Source organism: Rutidosis leptorrhynchoides, chromosome 3 (assembly GCF_046630445.1).
Source record: "Rutidosis leptorrhynchoides isolate AG116_Rl617_1_P2 chromosome 3, CSIRO_AGI_Rlap_v1, whole genome shotgun sequence".
NCBI classification, from domain to species: Eukaryota; Viridiplantae; Streptophyta; class Magnoliopsida; order Asterales; family Asteraceae; genus Rutidosis; species Rutidosis leptorrhynchoides.
The window spans coordinates 648,158,267-648,179,904 of NC_092335.1; the positions used below are offsets into that span (position 1 = coordinate 648,158,267).

The 21,638-nt window shown below is 36.9% G+C and overlaps 1 protein-coding gene and 1 long non-coding RNA gene across 3 annotated transcripts; both read right to left on the reverse strand.

Moving 5' to 3' along the window:
• Nucleotides 1-690: 690 nt before the first annotated feature.
• Nucleotides 691-3,352, reverse strand: LOC139899157 (peptidyl-prolyl cis-trans isomerase FKBP15-1). The gene is made up of 6 exons (XM_071881981.1): nt 3,234-3,352; nt 3,062-3,111; nt 2,259-2,321; nt 1,510-1,600; nt 1,277-1,381; nt 691-941 (listed from the first exon to the last, which is right to left on the reverse strand). The coding sequence occupies exons 1-6, from the start codon at nt 3,304-3,306 to the stop codon at nt 853-855; spliced, it is 471 nt and encodes a 156-aa protein (XP_071738082.1). The 5' UTR covers nt 3,307-3,352; the 3' UTR covers nt 691-852.
• Nucleotides 3,353-12,896: 9,544 nt separating this feature from the next.
• Nucleotides 12,897-20,967, reverse strand: LOC139899158 (uncharacterized). 2 transcript variants are annotated; one of them, XR_011777346.1, is made up of 6 exons: nt 20,797-20,967; nt 20,658-20,709; nt 19,355-19,413; nt 17,506-18,778; nt 13,670-13,728; nt 12,897-13,093 (listed from the first exon to the last, which is right to left on the reverse strand). It is a non-coding gene; the product is annotated as an uncharacterized lncRNA (long non-coding RNA). The 2 variants fall into 2 exon arrangements; XR_011777345.1 differs by having other exon boundaries at nt 20,658-20,967.
• Between the last annotated feature and the right edge of the window lie 671 nt (nt 20,968-21,638).

Here is a 21,638-nt window from a genome sequence, read left to right on the forward strand (position 1 = left end):
TTCAGGTAAGATGACACTCATGACTCGGTATAGATAGTTCGTTTTGTTAGCCGCTTTCCAGGTACGAGCTTGATCGGAGTTCTCTATTGTACCCTTATTGAATTCGTTTTTTTCGAAAACGTTTTCCGTATTATAAAAGTTCTCGTTATTCTTGCAACAACAAAAAAAAAAAAAGGCTTCTGTGGCAATTGAAATTTGTTTCATAGCTAGGATTGAAAACTTCATAACAAACCTTTGCTTGACTGGTGAGGTGATAAAGTTAAACTATCACCACCAGTAGTATAAACTTGATTGCCATAATAGGCATACTTAAAGGGGAGATAATAAAGTTTAACATGCAGCCACTGCAGATTGCACAACAACAAAAGTATTCTAATATGAATCATATTTCCAACCATAACCTAAAACAGATATCTACACTAACCAAATTGTAGATTTGTCCTAAATCCAATCACCTTATTCCTGATTTTATTCCATATTATTCGACTTTGTAACAAGCTACATAGATCATGCCATATGTGAATTAACTTAACGGTTCTAGTGTAGTTAGTACCTGCAAGTCACCTCATGTGCTTAACTTCATAGTTCTATCCTACTCAATGATTAGCAAGGAGCAACGTGCAATTGTAGCCTTTTTATTGACAAGTTCGATAAGAAGAAGAAACTAAAACAAAAATGAAACAATGTGATAATTGATGTAACGTCTTTATATATTGAAAAATGCATATAAGTAGTCTTAGAAGACAGTAGGATATTTAGAGGTGTTTAAAGTACAAAATGAAATATCAAACCTAGAATTCTCTCCTAATACATGTTAACCAGCAGAAAATGTTATAATCAGGTTTCTTAAAATCATAGTTCACTGTCATCAATGTCTCCTGCACCTGATGGTTTACCATTCACTGCAATAAGTTCTGTATCGAATATAAGTGTGGCCCCACCTGTTTAGATCAAAGATAACTGGTTAGAACAGGTACAGGTACAAGATGGCTAATAGCATAATTAATAAAAAAAATAAAGAATGAATAGTTGTGACCATTTATTTACTTTCAAGCATAATCAACAATAGAACCAAACATCATTTGTTGTGAGGTTAGGTTGGTTGTTTCATGTTTAGTTTAGCTCGGATGTTTGGTTTGTATGTTTTAAGGATATTTCATCTTTGATGAACTCCATTTTTATAATAGTTATTTCGTTTTTTCGCCCAAAAAAAAATAAAAAAATAGAACCAAACATCAACTGTAGCAAACTAATACAAATCTGCCATCTACATTACCTGGAATAGTAGGTGGTGAACCCTGATCTCCATAACCCATCTTTGAAGGTATCTTCAACTTACGCTTTTCTCCAACACACATACCTAGTATTCCCTGGTCCCACCCTGAAACATCAATTTCGTTAAATCAAATCTATTTTAACTGTAATACGTGAATGCGATATAGAGCCCCTGTCTATAAAAAGGGTGACTGTACAACACATGGAACAAATGAAGGAAAGTTGTTTCCATACCTTTAATCACCTGACCAGTACCAAGTTCGAATTCAATTGGGTCACCCCTCTCAAAACTGGAATCGAAAACGGTTCCATCAGTAAGTTTTCCCTGCAAAATGAGAGGTCAATGTCAGCCAACCAAAATATTATCGTACCAAAATAAAACAAATCACATGTCAACATATCATGTTCAATCATGCATATCTTCTTACGATGCAAGCTTACAATACAACACTTTGTTAAACATCACAATAACTAATAACATGATACATGTGAGATAATGAGACAAACACCCTCATGTATTCAGATAAATAAAACATGGACTTCTTTAATACATAACCAGCGTGTTATATCATTTTCGTTTGAGTGGGAAATAAGTAACAAGCCAAAATACAATCAGGCAACTCCATTTTCTTAATGATATATACAGAAGTGATCATGTGTTATGACTTAGGAGTGATTAAAGGCAAAATGTTACTAGCTGTCCTTGAGATTAGTATAATCAAACTATCAGAAAAATCATATGCAGTAATACAATATCCAGCCCTTTTAGGTAGAAGAAACAATAAACTTTGTACCGACTTACTGAAATTTGCTTTTGTAACAGTTTGTACTTGAAATAACTTAAAATTTGGTTTAATTACGATCAAAAGTGCATCTCGTGCAATCACTCAATTACTGCTACAAGATTGTAGAACACAGTAAAAGTTTAATCCTATCAAAAAAGGTAGGGAAGAAGAAAGGAAGCAGCAATATATCAAACTCACCCGGTAATGAACTTTAATCCTATCACCTTTGTGTGCTTGAATTTCACAAGATGCTGGCTTATGCTGAAAAAACAATATCAGTTAAATTCATGACATAACAAAGAAGCTTATAGTCAGTAACATAGATATTGGATTACACAAGTTAAAGTCTAAAATATCAAACACAAACTAAGAAATACAAGTAGAAATATCATTAGTCAAGTGTGAAAATGAAAATCAATTAGCAAACTAAATCTCTCTATATAAACGCATAATAGAAATAGACAGTTCTCCATAATGTTATAGATATTGGTTGTTGACACCTCAGTGTATATTATCGTTACATGTAAAGAAAAAGCACTTAAAGCAACCAAAACATGGATTATCAAAACTTTGACATAATTAGACATAAACTAAGTAGCCCACCACGAAATTAAGCAGTAAGGCTCATCACGCAAGTGTACAGGATTACTTCATTAAACAGCTTATTATTTGTTCTACAACAAGTGATTATTAGCATATAGCTATGTGACTATGTGTCATAACACATTTCACAAAATATTGTATGGATCTGCTTATCATGTACTATCAAAACACAATAAGCTTCACATGTTTTCAAGTGTTCCGTGAATTCTTATTACAGACGTAGAATGTGCAGAGGCATCATGATTCATGTGTAATGAAATTATAAGTTATCATTAAACACATTCACTTAGCAAATCTCCAATATGCTTAACAGGTAATTATTAACATAAATACACCAAATCAAAGGTTTACCGTTTACATCATACTGATAGTAACAAGACATGAGCTGGCGAAATTACCTTAACGCCGATCTGTAACTCCGTCACATCAGCGGTCTTCTTCGCCGAAACTATAGAAGATCACATTGCAATCCAATTTACACAATCAAACCATAAGGATTAACAAAAATTGACACTAATCAAGAAAACAATAGAAATACATATACTCGTAGATGATTTGATTTTGATTTACCATAAGTAGCGACAATAAGTAAAATCAACAGAAAGTGTGCTTTCATCGCAGAGTTTAGATTCACTTTAGACATTTTCTGCTCGCTCGAGTAACTGCGATCGCTACGAGTTTTGTTACGATGGCGTATAAACCCTTGTGACGCGGTTCAGCCAATCATGTGTTGCCATGTCATGGATTAGAAAAAATAGTAGCAGTATTTTACCCTAGTTTTTTGGATTTTGACTGTTTGAGTCCTTGAACTTTCTCATATCACATATGTACTGACAGTATGCGAGAGCTAAATGTGAAATTTGAGTCAACGTTTCACTACTGTTATAAGCTCTTAACATCTAATGTATTTGTTATTGTGCAATACTGTGAATCACTTGGGATTTGGAATTCTAAATCTACAAGTTAAATCACATACTCTACATGCTTTATACAAGAGGCCTCGTCCTCGCGCAAAACTGTGACACCGACTAGTTTAGGCTTTGTCCTCGAGCTTAATATAAAGGAAAAATGAAATTAAGGGAGATGAAAATAATGGAAGTGAGACTCTTTCAATTTTAAAGGAAGTATTGAAAGGAAAATGCACTATAATAATTCATTCGCTTCCTTTTTTACCTCTCTATCAAAACTCGGGAACACAAATCATTATTTGTTTCCTTTCGCTTCCATTCCTTTCTCTCCAAAACAAAACTCGAGAACAAAGCATATAGTTTGCAATTTTTACCACACGATTTGCATATTGACAAATTATTTTTTGAATTTATATATAAATAGGAGCTTAATAACCTACTTGCACTCGAGCAACTTTCCATCGCCATTATCGTGGTGGGAGTGGAGTTTTTTTTTTAGAACGACAGTATTGGCATCATTCAGAGGGGACTTAATCACATTCGCGATCCTATGTCACCCACTTACACGTTAGAAAGAAACTCCTCACACACCATCGCGCAATGCGTACGCGGTTTACTTTGGGTTAAACCGAGTGGCTTACGGCATGCACTTTGTCACCACAACAAAATCATGGAGAAAACTTCCCCCGGAGGATTCGAACCTGCACCGATATTTTCACGGATACAATCCCGCAAACAACATGAGGCTTTTTGCCACTCAGCTACTAGTGCGGTGGCTGAGATTGGTCCGTCGTTGGGGTCACTTGGATATTTGGTTGCTATGTTGCTTTGTCGTCTTTTTTGAGACTGACGGTTTTCTTTTCGTCGGCTTTCACCTCCCTATCTCGTCCTCGTCGTTGATTCCCTCTGGATTTGGCCGAAACTTCTGGTTTTGGTTGTCGTTTTTTTCGCAAATTTTTATTCAGTTTTTTTGCAGATTTTTATTCGGTTGCCGGTGACCCCCCTAAGATTCCTCTTTGGCCGGATCTAGGTATGGTGGTTCTTTGTTGAGGTTTTGATGCTCACTGGATCTGGTTTTACTTTGCTAGAATCCACTGTTTTCGCTCCCTTTGCTCAGTTTTCCAGGTTGCGAGTCCTTTACACTCTAGTTTGCTGTGAACTTGTGTGGTTATTTTGGTATGGGTTCCTATCATATCAGTGTTAGGTTCGGGTGGTCATCGCTTTTTCCGGCCATCATTGTTTTGGCCGTAATATGATGTTGGATGTTGTGTCAGACTGCTGCTGTGATCGTCCCTGTTTCTGCTTTGGGTTCTGGTGTGTTTTCCAGCTTGTTTCTTGTGGTTTTTTGTGGTTTCGGTTGCGGTGGCATTTGACGACCGCCATCGATGATTTTTTTATTGTCTTTATTTAGTGATCGGTACGTAGGTTTCTTTTGTTGGCGCGTTTAGATTGCCTTATATTGATTGTACTTGTTGATGTTCGAATCCGTTAAAAAGTTACCGTTTTTTATAAGAAAAAAAGATCATACTTGCATATTTTCTTATTTGAACATTAAATGCTCTTCTTATTTTCTAAGTCTTTTTCTATATGAAAACTCTTACAAATAATCATTTAACACGATAAATTAGTGTTAAACATAAATAAATAGTTTTTAAATTTAAATATACTATAAACTAAAAGCATCAACTTTAAAAGAAATTGAAAGAAAAAAATGAATAAAGAGTAAGTATTTTAAAATTTTGCAAAATTTTGTTTCTTTAACAAAAAAGATAAGTTTTTTATTAAAAAGTTCATTTATTAATTTGAATATGGTAAACAGAATAGAAGAAAAAAAAACAAAGAAAGAACAAACTTTTTTACACTTAAGCATATATCATCACCTTTTGATAATTGGTGATAAATATAAAAAACCAACCACCAACATGATAACTCGTGTTAAGTTCTCCGATTGGGGTTCTTCAATCTTGATATCCATAATCCTTTCTTCTCTATCATATGTAGGGATGACAATGGATTGGATATGGATCGGGTGAGCCTATATCCATATCCATATCCATTTAATTTTTAAAATCCATATTCATATCCATATCCATTTAAATATATTTCATCCATCCATATCCATATCCGTTGGATGAAGCGAGTAGACGGGTGTCCGTTGGATGTTAAGTTTATTTATAGTAGTTTATTGTCTACATATATAAGGATATGTAAATGTAAACGCATAAATTTAAGAAAATATGTATATATTTATACGTAAATATGTATTTCGGGTGGTAAATGGATATATCCATGGATGAGATATTATCATCCATACCCGATCCACTAATTTTTCACATCATCCATATCCATATTCATATCCATTTATCATCTATTTAGATCATTCATATCAATTTAAATGGATCGGATCGGATGGATATCCGATGGATTGGACATCCATTGCCATCCTTAAATTCATATGCCTACAATAAAATTATTAAATATTATTTTTAGTTTGTAACTACAATATACATATGTTTAAAGATTTTTTGTCATACAAATATTAACTAATGACAAAATAAAGAAAATATATTACCTTTTTTTAATATAACATGTAATTTTTTTAAAACCTTGTTTCATGAAGTAACAATATAATGATGTCGATAATAATAATAATAATAATAATAATAATAATAATAATAATAATAATAATAATAATAATAATAATAATAATAATAATAATAATAATAATAATAATAATAATAATAATAATTTATTATTATTATTATATAAAAAGGTAATAATATAAATAAATCAAAAACTTAAAGAAAAAAAAAACAAATAAAAATGATAAGAATTTTAAAGAAGAAGGAAATCTTTTTTTAAAGATAAACTTTTTATTACAAATTAGTTAATTTATTAGTTTCGATATGATAAATAAGAAAGAAGAAAAAGCCAAATAAAAAAAGAAAAAAAAGAAACATTCACTCTTGTGTTAAATTCAATACGCCTTCTTTTTATTGAACTTAAATAAACAAACATCACTATTTGATAATTAGTGATAATCTGAAAAATCGACCATTCAGATGATAACTTGTATTTGGCGCGCTCTCCAACCATGATATTCAATCTTGATATCCATGATCTATATATTTTTTTTGAACAGGGATCACCCGATGGGGACTTTAACCACCCGTTGCGATCATCTATCGTTTTGACTATGCCGATGCAGCGATAAACCCCACCCCCATCGCTGCCCGGGAGGAAACCTTGAAACCGATCCAAGGGCACGGCCAAGTAAAACACCCCTTCCCTTTACCTCCAAATGATATGAGAAAGGTGTCATGGGTGGATACTTCATGACATATGCATGATCTATTCTTCTCCCTCACGGTCCTTTAATAAAATTATTAAAATGTTTGTAATGCATAACTACAATATGCTTAGGTTTGTAAAATTTTAATCATACAAATATTAGTTAGTGACATAATAAAGATGAAATATTACTCTCTGATGAATATAACATGTAAGTTTCTTAAAAAACTTATTTCATGAAGTAACAATATAATAATAATTATATAACTAAAAGAAAAAAAATAAAGGAGAATTAAAGGAAAAATAAATAAAGGGGATAAATATTTTAGAAAAGGATGGAATGTTCTATTTTTTAAAAAGATAAGTTTTTTATTAAAAAAAAAGGTATTTTATATTAACAAAAAAGAAGATAAAAAAAATAAATAAGAAGATAAAAAAAACTTTTTACTCTTAAGCAGTTGTGTTAAATTCAATACACCTTCTGTTTTAATGAACTTGAATAAACATACGTCACCTTTTCCCTCATAGTCATTCAATAAAAATATTAAATATTAGTTTTAAATTATAACTATAACATAAAATTTTAGTTATACAAATATTAATATTAATATTAATTAATTACAATAGAAAGAAAAAATATTACCCTTTTAATGAATAAAAACATGTATTTTTTTTCTTAAACCTTGTTTCATTTTTTTTTTCGAAAGGCAGAAGGATAATATTAGCAACAAAACCAAGTACAAAGAGTAGGCATGGGATGGCCAGAAAGGCACAAACCATCCTGATGAAACCTTAACAGATACACGACCTGGTTGCGAAGCAAGCAACCGAGATATTTACATACACGAGATGCAACTAAATAAACGTACAAACAATTAACAAAGTTAAACGCTAGGGTTGTTCAACCAAGTTAACCAGTCGAATTTGTGTCCACTTACTCTATGAGAGATCCAATCGAAAGATTTGACTTGAATTTCATTGACCGCAACCGGAGAATTCCAACCTTTACCACGAAAGACCACGTTGTTTCGGTTTGACCATATTAAGTAAGAACACACCCACTCGACCGCTTGCCACACTTTTTTTTGCCATGATTAGACACTTGACTAGGACCATTCCCACGGAGTAGTTTGTTAATGCTAAGATTAGACATAGAACCAAAACCACACCATGAGAATACCCGGCTCCAAATGTCCATTACCTTGCTACAGAAAATTAACGAGTGCTCGACAGTCTCTAGATCATCATCACACAACGGACAACGAACGGTGTTTAAGTCTACGCCTCTTTTATCAAGCTCAATCCTAACGAGTAGCCTTTTTTGGGATGCTCGCCACACAAATAGTTCAATTTTCTTAGGAACATAATTATTACGCAAAGTTTCGGGAGCATAGTGGTTACCCGAATAGAATTGATCAGTGATAGTATAATTAAGAGTAAAAACTTTTAAAGAAATTTAAAGAAAAAGACAAATAAAAATGATAAGTATTTCTTTAAAAAAAGAAAAGAATTGTTTTTTATATAAAGACGATTAGCTTTTTTTTAAACATAATTTATTTCATTAGTTTGGATATGATAAATAAAAAAGAAGAACATAAAGAAAATAAGAAGAAGGAAAAACAAATGTTTATTTTTCCCGAAAGGCCAGAAATATTAATAGCACGAAACGGGCCAAGGGGACCCAACCCATTACACGAGAGTCACGAGAATTATACAAGACTTACAGCCACGAATAATTTGGAAACTAAAAGGGAGGTTGCAGAGCTAGCAACCGAGAACACTAACTAGTAAAAACGTGAAACGACTTGTATAGTTAACCGACACAAGACCAGGGATCACTAATCCAATTAAGCCACTCGAACTTTCGATCCTTTATCCGATTTGAAGTCCACATGAACGATTTAAGTTGAATCTCCATAAGAGCCGTTGCGTTACTCCAACACTTGTTTTTAAAGACTTTTTGGTTTCGATTACTCCATATAAGATATGCACAAGACCATTCCACTGCTTGCCATAAACGCGAGTGTAGTGGGGATAGGACACGGTTACATCTCCCGCGAAAGGCTTCGCTTAAGCTAAGATTTGAAACCGCACCTAAACCCCACCAATTATACACTTTCAACCAAATCTCATACGAATGTCGGCAAAAGAACAAGGTGTGGTCAATTGTTTCCACATCATCATCACACAAAGGACACCTAACGGAATCAAGATCGATACCTCGTTTGTCGAGTTCGGTACGAACCGGAATCCGCCTTTTAAGGACCCTCCATATGAAGATTTGCACTTTTGCCGGAACAAGATTATTTACCAAAGTTTCTTCACCCAAGCTGCGATTCCATAGCTTTTCATCGATAAGCATTGAGAGTTCCTTTGTAGAAAACTTCCCATTCGAGGATAAGTTCCAAGTCCAAGAGTCCCTGATCAAGTCCCGTTTAACATACGCATCAATTTCATTAATTAAAAGAGTCAAATCAGTCGATGTTCTGCCCGAAGGTATCCGCAGCCAGTCCCACTGTTTCATGCAAGTCTGATCAGCCCATAACAGTCGATCCCTAACAGCCGCATCCTGATTCGCGTCCAAGAAAAACAGCCTTCTGTATTTATCTTTAAGCAGCTTCGGACATAACCACGCATCAGTCCAGAATTTCGTATCAGCACCATCTCCAATAAGCTTTAAAAACGAACTTAAAAAGTTAACGCCGAGTTTCTCAAGGTCATGTCCTGCACGCACAATATTAAACCAAACGCCACTCTTTCCTATCGGGCGGGAAAGGCCCGAAGGAGGGAGTAGCCCATTAGAACCGTGTATACTTTTAATAATCGCCACCCAAAGGGAGTTAGTCTCGGATTTTGATCTCCAAAACCACTTCCCTAAGAGAGCAAGGTTTTTACATCTCAACGACCCAATATTAAGGCCACCCGTATCGTAAGGTAAGAGAACCTCATCCCATTTAACCCAAGCCAATTTGGTACTCTCACTCGTCCCGCCCCAAAAGAAGTAACGCCTAATACTCTCAAGACTTTTAATGACACTCAAGGGAGCACGAAAGAGCGAGAAAAAATAAAGTGGTAAACTACTCAAAACGGACTTAATTAGCGTCAACCTTCCACCAAATGAAATCGTTCGAGCCTTCCAATCTGAAAGTCTAGAATTAAATTTATCCACCACGGGTTTCCAATTTTCAACCCTATTCATATTTCGACCAACGGGAAGACCTAGATAAGTAAATGGAAGCTCTCCACTTTTACACCCCACTTTATTGGCTAAGCGATCTACATCCTCTTTTTGCCACCCCTAGATCGAACAGAGAGCTTTTATGATAGTTAAATGTTTTGATCTACTCTTAAGCACTTGTGTATTTAATACGCCTTCTTTTATAGAGTATTGATCTTGAGTAACGTACATCACCTTCTAATAATTGGTGATAACTAGATTCGGAAGCCCGCGCGTTGCTGCGGTTCTCAATGTTTTTGTCATAACGTTTTTGCAATAACGTGTTTTGACAAAACATTTGTTGTACGCATTTAGCGTTGATTATTTACTCATTTATCCCCACTATAAATTTATAGACATTTATTTTTATTATGTTTTTGAGAGCAAAATATATGAAAAATGAAAGGATTTATACTCCGTAATATTGAAGTATTTTTTTGATTAAAAAAAGTTGGAAGATGCAACGGCCAACTTAACTTCGTATTTGGTAGCCACATGATTTGGTCAACAATTACTTTACTACTTTGTCTTACCCCTTTACTCTCGATTAATCGAATAGGTGGTTTCGGTCGTGAGATAAAAAATTAGTTTTCCAACCCGATATCATATTTCGCTGTGGGATGATTTTGATCGGTTAACGATAAGTTAATTATACGTAAAAGGAAAACGGTTACCGGTAATATTAACATACTCTAAAGTTTATATAGAGTATAATATAAGAATTTAATTTAATTGATGTTCGAAATATAAATCTTTACAATTTTATGTAGGTTCAATGTTTTGTGTAACATATATTGAAGCTAAAAAAAAAGAATTTAAAGTGGTAATGTTTATAACTTAGAGGTTCAGTTTGTCATTTTCATCGTAAATGGGGGTGTAAATAAAAAAAAATAAAGTAAAATGGGTTAATTTCATCCACATATCCATCCTACCCTATCTTTAGTACTCGGTATTCTCTCCTTTAACAGCTTATTATCCTCTCCACCGATCTTCCCCAATTTTCCATTCTCATTTTCACTACCATTATAATATCTTACACTAAAATCATAAAAAAAAAAATCAAGAAAAATTATATCAATGGTTGCGGTTGACTCGGTGGTTTTCAGTAGTTCCGACCACCTGAACTCGATTTAGTTTTTGGATTTTTCTAACACCCCACTCTCAATAGAGTTGTACTATTTGTATGGTTAGTTGTACCGTGTGCATATTTAGTTGTAATATATATGTGAATAGCTAGTTGTACTCAAGAATGCAGGTAAGAAAAAAATTATTATTTTTGATTTTTTTTTACAATAGTAAGGTGTTGGCCGACGGTGAAGGTCGACGGCGACGTCGGCTGTTGTGATCGTAACTGTTGCCGTAAGTAGCTTTCCACCGCCACTCTCGTGGTGTGTTGGGCTATTGTAGTTGTTCTCCTACAGGAGGTCCAGCGCTTGACATTTATCAGAGCCACGGTCGTGAAAAACCCGACTCAAAAACTTGACTTTTCAGGTATGTGTTTTCTAACCACTACCAAACCGTCATATGTTCAGATTTGTTTATTGATCGGTTGATTTTTAGATTTGTTTTTGTTCCTTTAATATATATGTTTATCGTTTTTCCCCCCCCCCCCCCCCCTTAAATCAGACAATTGGGTGGACTCGTGAGGTATTTGATATGCTGGGTGTCTTTTAAGTTTTCAGGTATGTTTATATATTTCATCAAACACTAAATTGCCCTTTGTTCCGGAAGTTTGTCTCAGGTGTGGATCTGGATGTTTTTTCTTTAGATCAGATTTGATGGTGGTTGAAAGTTGTGGACGGTGACGGTCGTAGCCGGCCATGAAATCGGCGGTGGTAGGTGGCAGTGCATGGTAGTGTAAAGTGGCTGATGGTGGCGGTTGCAGGTGGTTGGTGGACATGGAATACTGGTGTAGATGGAAAAGAGACCCAAAAATTAATAAGTTAATGGTTTTTTTTTCTTTTTTTTTTGAATATATGTAAAAAGACGAATATTAACGGGTGGTCGTTGTATAAAATCAGAAGATTAAATAAATTATCTCCAAAAAAAAAAAAGAAGCTACTGTAGCTACAGTGCGCTACAGTAGCTACAGTGTTTTTGGGGTATGTGGCGGGTTATGATTGGAGGGTGTTGTTCATATTTAGTATATAGTATAATTGTACTCAAGAATGCAGGTAAGAAAAAAATTATTATTTTTGATGTTTTTTTACAATAGTAAGGTGTTGGCCGACGGTGAAGGTCGACGGCGGCGTCGGCTGTTGTGATCGTAACTGTTGCCGGAAGTAGCTTTCCACCGCCACTCTCGTGGTGTGTTGGGCTATTGTAGTTGTTCTCCTACAGGTGGTCCAGCGCTTGACATTTATCAGAGCCACGGTCGTGAAAAACCCGACTCAAAAACTTGACTTTTCAGGTATGTGTTTTTTCTAACCACTACCAAACCGTCCTATGTTCAGATTTGTTTATTGATCGGTTGATTTTTAGATTTGTTTTTGTTCCTTTAATATATATGTTTATCGTTTTTTTTTTCCCCTTAAATCAGACAATTGGGTGGACTCGTGAGGTATTTGATATGCTGGGTGTCTTTTAAGTTTTCAGACATGTTTATATATTTCATCAAACACTAAATTGCCCTTTGTTCCGGAAGTTTGTCTCATGTGTGGATCTGGATGTTTTTCTTTAGATCAGATTTGATGGTGGTTGAAAGTTGTGGACGGTGACGGTCGTAGCTGTAACACTCTGATTTTTTTTTTTTTTAAAAACACAGCGGCCAAGACGTTTTTTAGAAAATCGGGCATGACCCGTTCGTAAGTCGGACAACCGGATAAACACATTACCTGTTTAATATTACAATTACAGTTTATTAAATATAAATAGTCCATATATATACAAAACAGGTTTTTTAACCCGACTCGACTGATGTAATAAAAAGACACGACATCAGAGGCCCGACTCGTCAAACATATCTTCCGGCATCCCATCTTCACCCTGGTATCTAACATGCAATCATACTGAACCTGCAAGGGTGGAAATGAGGGGGAATTAGCATAACTGCTAAGTGAATGGAATCTATCTAATGGATCAAGTATAAGCATCAATCCAGCAACCACATAAAAGTATGCTAACGTCCTAACAGCATACAATCAAAGACAATGACAATATGAGGATCGGCGGCTTGTACGAGCACACGACTCCTAGTTGATCGGGCTAGAGTCTACCGATAGTCCTCGCTACTCGATTCACAGTATAGTCATTCGGACGCAGGAGATGCGTCATTCAAACTATACTCCACAATCAGTAGCCTTTGGACCCAACCTCCCCAGGCACGGTTGACCTCATACGGACTCTAACCTCCCTAGGCTCGGTTATGAGTCCCCAGCCTCCCCAGGCCCGGCTGGCGTCAAACACGGTGCACATAATATCACACAATATCATCAACATGTAATAATTCACTAACATGTTAACCATTATCTAAACATGGCAATCAAATATCTAATCATGGAAATCGGATATAACCACAGTCTAATAAAATAGAGTAAACGACAGTAGCGCGGCTTGCTACTCAAACTCTATCCTTAGATAGACCCACTCACCGATAGCCAGCTGAACTCGATAGTCTAATATCACCGAGTCTTCTCCTCGTCCGTATCACCTGAGGATAACACTGAACAAGTTAGTAATCTATACCACAATACTAACTATACTACACGTATATATATAAATCATATATAAGATAAACACCATACATCAACCATGTTAACAGACAGTTACTCTAACGGTCAGTCCGATGTTCTCAGTTAACGCCCACTTTCATGCAATCTAACTAAGTGGAAGTCATAACAAGTCAAACTAAAACCAATCTAGTCAACCGAGTCATACTACACCCAAATTAAGTCCACTTAGGTCGACTAAGTCCACATAAGTCAAACCAAGTCCAATTGGGTAAATTAACACCAATTAGGTCAAACTAGGTCAAAACGGGTCAATCTAACCCATTTGAGTCAAACTAGGTCAATTATGACCAAACTAAGTCACATTAGGTCAAACTAACCTAATTGAGTCAAACTAGGTCAAATATGACCAAACTAAGTCACATTAGGTCAAACTAACCTAATTAAGTCAAACTAGGTCAAATATGACCAAACTAAGTCACATTAGGTCAAACTAACCTAATTAAGTCAAACTAAGTCCACATATGACCAATTAAGTCATACTAGGTCCAATTAGGTCAACTAATCACCAATTAACCTAAACCGACCAAATATTCACTTTTCTATATATGTACATGCATATTTAATATCTAATCATACATGTATACATATAAAACCCGCATATACATATATATAAACACATATGCATAACATACAATCTATACATATATATATATATATATATATATATACATATATATATATATATATATATATATATATATATATATATATATATATACACATAACACACATATATATATATACATAATTCAACATAAATGCATATAGATATAAAAATCATCAAATATGGGTCGGGTGTCCACTCGGGTAAACCAACATGCAAACGGGTCAAAGGAACCGAACCACCGCCGCCACCCGACCACCGGCCGCCAACCGCCACCACTGACCACCAGCTGCCGCCGGCAGTCATGGTGGCAGCGGTGGCAGCCCACCGAACAGCAGCAACAGCAGCTTTTAGCTGCTGTCCACACCTATGGTACTCCAAATTTTGTTGTTTCTTGCTATTTCAAGTCCAATACAAATCCATAAACAAACACTAGTAATTATCTAAGTATAATCTAGCATAAAACCAGCAATTACATCACCCAATTCCAAGATTCAAACATAAAATTATCACTTTCATCTTTTATTCACCAAACTAATATAAACCCTAAAATAACAATGATTAATGCACAAAAGAGGACTAACCTTGTTAGAAAAGCAAGAAGGCATGAATTAAAGCTTGCAATTTTTCCAATTTCTACAATAATAAAAAACTAGGGTTTCATGGTGGTGATGGTGGTGGTTCGTGACAGAAAAACAAGAGGAAGAAGAGAAGAAAAATCACCACTTCAAGCTTGCAATATTTAGTTGATCATCTTCATTAATTAAAAGTTAGGGTTCCTTGTATAAGTGTGTGTGTATGTGTCGATTGGAACCAAGGGGAGGGAAGACCAAAACAGCGTACAGTAAAAAAAACAAGGGGAGAGGGCAACGGTTTTGGCTAATAAATGGGGATTAAATCCCATTCCCGATAAAACACGGGTATTTACCTGATTTTAAAAAACACAACTCACTACGGTCGGGAGTCCAAACGAAGTCCAAATTTAATAAATAAAATATATTCGCGACCCTTGTCACAAAACGTATCTTTTGGACCAATAATATTTTAAAAACACGCATTTAAAAATTAAATCATTTAAAATGCCATTTAACGCGCTAACGGACAAAAAGGTCAAAAACGTAATTTCACCTAGGCCCGTTATTAGGATGTTACAAATCTACCCCCCTTAAAGAGATTCCGTCCTCGGAATCTGGTCAAGCTAAGTCAACAAAGGTCACGGGTATTACAAACACCCTAACGGCCCACAACTAGACCTAAGTCAACAATCTCACAAAACACACTTGACATCCACCTATCCAAACTCAAAAGTCTAAGTCAACTCACCGCAAGGTAGGTCTACCACTGAAGGGTCAAGACTCGCTATAAACAGATCTGCAAACTTAGTTACGTAATAGGTTCTCCGAATTCCGCATTCGGACCTAAACTTCACGTACTAAACTTTAGAGTCGCCTCTAACGATTCACTATAAAGCGTCTGTCACTCATGACTTAGGGGTATCACAAGTCATGCTCACCAAAATTCCCGAGTCAACTCAGTCTGAAACACGAACAATATGCCATTGATCGCTTTGAAACACTCAAACTTAGCTAATCCGACGCTAAAATCCTGCTAAGTCAAACCAGGTTACTCTAAATTACCCAAGTTTCGTAATCTAATACCTTTATCAAACCGCGAAATTCGAGAATTCCGTCAAAATTCACTCATCTCAGTCCAACTCACTCCTCGAAGGACCACTAAACCACACGGTTCTGAGTCAAATCTAACCACTAAATCACAGTTTCCAAGTATAGAATTACCGTCATCCTATACCAGAAGTGATTATCTGCGGGTTGAGTCTGCTAATTAACCTTAATTTACCTGTCTGGTATCACTAAAGTTACATCTCAGAGGTTATCACTAGGTTAAGATTCCTTCAGAATCCTCAATCCAAACCTATTTAATCAACAACTATACCAAGTCTAGGTACATTACCTCCGTCAGTACCAATTCACCATAGTCAAATTTCGGTCTAAACCTTCCGAAATTCCAAACAGACTACCAATCACTGTGTCTCTTCCGACTCTCGAAACTACTGTATGATTCACCATGATGTATTCCGTTGGCCAGGCGTAATACATCATCCCAAATCATACCTTCATTTCGGTATCTCAGAGTAAGACCCTAAGTGAATCCACTAATCCATCACGAAGTATAGCTATTGAACCCTTACAAAATACCAGGCTCGGTCAACCCTCTTGAGGACCTTATCATGACTTCTCTGCTCGCTATCGAATGGACCATCTCTTGATCACATACGTTCCGTACAGTCCCATCATAACAAGTCACGATACCTCCTAAACATGGTACTACCTACTTTCACCATTTCGTCCCTAGGTGACACTACTAGTAACTTAGGTTATAGCCGAACACAATCTCAACCTTAGGGTCAACTTACTCTCAACCCTCAGTCCGGTCAACGTCCGTCTCTACCTACTCTAGAGACTCAAGTCACGAGAACTACCTGTACTTACTTTCTAAGCGTCACACAAAGTCAAGTCAGGTCAAAGAAGGAAGACAACTCCTTAGGACAACCCTACTGGTCCTACTCGACAAATCCACTCATATTAGGCCACTGTCGGGTCCAATTACATCTACCGGGTCTGTCACTGTCTATCAAGCATACAGGCTACGCGTCACTCGACCATGAACTATGGTTCAAGTCTCCGGTCGCGTCATAAAGGAATTATAACCATAGAATAGTCTCTATGGGTCACTACGTGTGTCCCAACGGTCAACAGTCAACAGTAAGAACGTAGACCATCCTTAGGTCTTGATTCCTACCAGCCTCTCTAGCATAGCAGCATACTAGGTCCGAGCTAACAAGCCAATGGGTTGCATGTACTACAAATACGATCTCATCTAGCATGACAACTTATTCCACTATCTAAGCCACTATGCGCTACTAAGTAGGAAACTAGTCTAAGACCAACTACACAGTTTCCACTATAACACACAACAGATATTTAGCATACAAATCCACATTGACGACACATACAAAGCAACTACAAACTACCAACGGTAATAATAGAAATACTGAATGTAACACACGTACCGTTAGTCGGGCCGTTAATGCATTACCAATCTCTGACAACCTCTGGTATGCTCCACCGTATCCACTGTAGGGTTCCTTCTCTCATGTCCGATCACAAGAGCAGAAGATCACCCGGCTGATGAAATTTGTGCCCCTGACCCCGCCCCAGACTCCACCTCTGAACTGTCAATCACTGCAATGCTCTGTGTCCCGAGCACTGTCTGATCCAACTGAAGTTGTCCCTGCAGGGTAACTACAGAATTCCTAGTCTATCTTACCCTAACCCACTTACATGGCCGCCAAAGGTCTATATCTCAAGGTGAGACGACCCGTACCTTGTCACACCATAAAATTACCCAGCCCGTATCACTCCGTCTTGGTCCTTTTTACTGAGTTAAGTTTACTAAACCCCTTTTTTTTTAATTATAAAATAATTTTATTCCGTGATACCAAAGGGTCAACTACCCACCGACCGTCCAACTGAACCCTTATTCAGTATCATTATTAATATTTTATTATTTTCTTTATTGTTTATTTTACCCAACACTGTTTCACCTAAGTGAAACCGAACACCCGTCCGACACTGGCTAACCGTTTAATTCCAGGGTAATACATGTGTCAACCGACACTAACGATTCTTACTCAGGGTACCCGACCAGAATCCCTCGGTAACAGCCCTTACCACCCGGTCATCGGTCCGTATGACCCTGACATCTGACTCTGGTCTTCCTAACCTGGGACGCATCTGTAATCTGAAGCTCATCTGAAGCTCTGCCTGTTTCCGGGGCGTGGGGTCACAGTGTCACCGTCACTATCAGCCGTACCTGTACTGCACAACATCTCACACCAAAGCTTAGTATAACACTGGTTAGCTTCCTACAACTAACACCGTTATACCTATCACATTCACTTGAACCGTCCCCCAAGATATGTTTGACTAAACTCACGGTTCGGGAACGTGTCACTTCCGCTAACACGCTGCCGAACCTATGCTCTGATACCAAGTTGTAACACTCTGATTTTTTTTTTTTTTTTAAAACACAGCGGCCAAGACGTTTTTTAGAAAATCGGGCATGACCCGTTCGTAAGTCGGACAACCGGATAAACACATTACCTGTTTAATATTACAATTACAGCTTATTAAATATAAATAGTCCATATATATACAAAACAGGTTTTTTAACCCGACTCGACTGATGTAATAAAAAGACACGACATCAGAGGCCCGACTCGTCAAACATATCTTCCGGCATCCCATCTTCACCCTGGTATCTAACATGCAATCATACTGAACCTGCAAGGGTGGAAATGAGGGGGAATTAGCATAACTGCTAAGTGAATGGAATCTATCTAATGGATCAAGTATAAGCATCAATCCAGCAACCACATAAAAGTATGCTAACGTCCTAACAGCATACAATCAAAGACAATGACAATATGAGGATCGGCGGCTTGTACGAGCACACGACTCCTAGTTGATCGGGCTAGAGTCTACCGATAGTCCTCGCTACTCGATTCACAGTATAGTCATTCGGACGCAGGAGATGCGTCATTCAAACTATACTCCACAATCAGTAGCCTTTGGACCCAACCTCCCCAGGCACGGTTGACCTCATACGGACTCTAACCTCCCTAGGCTCGGTTATGAGTCCCCAGCCTCCCCAGGCCCGGCTGGCGTCAAACACGGTGCACATAATATCACACAATATCATCAACATGTAATAATTCACTAACATGTTAACCATTATCTAAACATGGCAATCAAATATCTAATCATGGAAATCGGATATAACCACAGTCTAATAAAATAGAGTAAACGACAGTAGCGCGGCTTGCTACTCAAACTCTATCCTTAGATAGACCCACTCACCGATAGCCAGCTGAACTCGATAGTCTAATATCACCGAGTCTTCTCCTCGTCCGTATCACCTGAGGATAACACTGAACAAGTTAGTAATCTATACCACAATACTAACTATACTACACGTATATATATAAATCATATATAAGATAAACACCATACATCAACCATGTTAACAGACAGTTACTCTAACGGTCAGTCCGATGTTCTCAGTTAACGCCCACTTTCATGCAATCTAACTAAGTGGAAGTCATAACAAGTCAAACTAAAACCAATCTAGTCAACCGAGTCATACTACACCCAAATTAAGTCCACTTAGGTCGACTAAGTCCACATAAGTCAAACCAAGTCCAATTGGGTAAATTAACACCAATTAGGTCAAACTAGGTCAAAACGGGTCAATCTAACCCATTTGAGTCAAACTAGGTCAATTATGACCAAACTAAGTCACATTAGGTCAAACTAACCTAATTGAGTCAAACTAGGTCAAATATGACCAAACTAAGTCACATTAGGTCAAACTAACCTAATTAAGTCAAACTAGGTCAAATATGACCAAACTAAGTCACATTAGGTCAAACTAACCTAATTAAGTCAAACTAAGTCCACATATGACCAATTAAGTCATACTAGGTCCAATTAGGTCAACTAATCACCAATTAACCTAAACCGACCAAATATTCACTTTTCTATATATGTACATGCATATTTAATATCTAATCATACATGTATACATATAAAACCCGCATATACATATATATAAACACATATGCATAACATACAATCTATACATATATATATATATATATATATATATATACATATATATATATATATATATACACATAACACACATATATATATATACATAATTCAACATAAATGCATATAGATATAAAAATCATCAAATATGGGTCGGGTGTCCACTCGGGTAAACCAACATGCAAACGGGTCAAAGGAACCGAACCACCGCCGCCACCCGACCACCGGCCGCCAACCGCCACCACTGACCACCAGCTGCCGCCGGCAGTCATGGTGGCAGCGGTGGCAGCCCACCGAACAGCAGCAACAGCAGCTTTTAGCTGCTGTCCACACCTATGGTACTCCAAATTTTGTTGTTTCTTGCTATTTCAAGTCCAATACAAATCCATAAACAAACACTAGTAATTATCTAAGTATAATCTAGCATAAAACAAGCAATTACATCACCCAATTCCAAGATTCAAACATAAAATTATCACTTTCATCTTTTATTCACCAAACTAATATAAACCCTAAAATAACAATGATTAATGCACAAAAGAGGACTAACCTTGTTAGAAAAGCAAGAAGGCATGAATTAAAGCTTGCAATTTTTCCAATTTCTACAATAATAAAAAACTAGGGTTTCATGGTGGTGATGGTGGTGGTTCGTGACAGAAAAACAAGAGGAAGAAGAGAAGAAAAATCACCACTTCAAGCTTGCAATATTTAGTTGATCATCTTCATTAATTAAAAGTTAGGGTTCCTTGTATAAGTGTGTGTGTATGTGTCGATTGGAACCAAGGGGAGGGAAGACCAAAACAGCGTACAGTAAAAAAAACAAGGGGAGAGGGCAACGGTTTTGGCTAATAAATGGGGATTAAATCCCATTCCCGATAAAACACGGGTATTTACCTGATTTTAAAAAACACAACTCACTACGGTCGGGAGTCCAAACGAAGTCCAAATTTAATAAATAAAATATATTCGCGACCCTTGTCACAAAACGTATCTTTTGGACCAATAATATTTTAAAAACACGCATTTAAAAATTAAATCATTTAAAATGCCATTTAACGCGCTAACGGACAAAAAGGTCAAAAACGTAATTTCACCTAGGCCCGTTATTTCAAAATCCGGGACAGTATCATGCTTCCGAGCTGCTGCGCACTCTGACATGACACGTTTAAAAAGTTGTAACAGACTCGTCCCACATCGGTGGGAGAGGAAAACAAAGCACTCCTTATAAGGGTGTGGATACCTCTTCTGGTAAGACGCGTTTAAAGCCGTGCGGGTAGGTGCGATCCGGGGCAAGTTGGCCTGTCGGCGATCGGCCTGTGGCCCAGAGCGGACAGTATTATACCAGTTGTGCTGCGCACTCTGTGATGACGCGTTTTGAGGGTGTTTACCCGAGAAGCAAATCCGTGAGGTAGAAGTGCGATCCGGGGTTGTACTCGTGCGCGGGTAGCCCGTCGGTGATCGGCTTGTGTCCAAAGCGGACAATATCATACTACGGGCTGATGGTGATGTTACTTATTGTATCAGAGCTGGG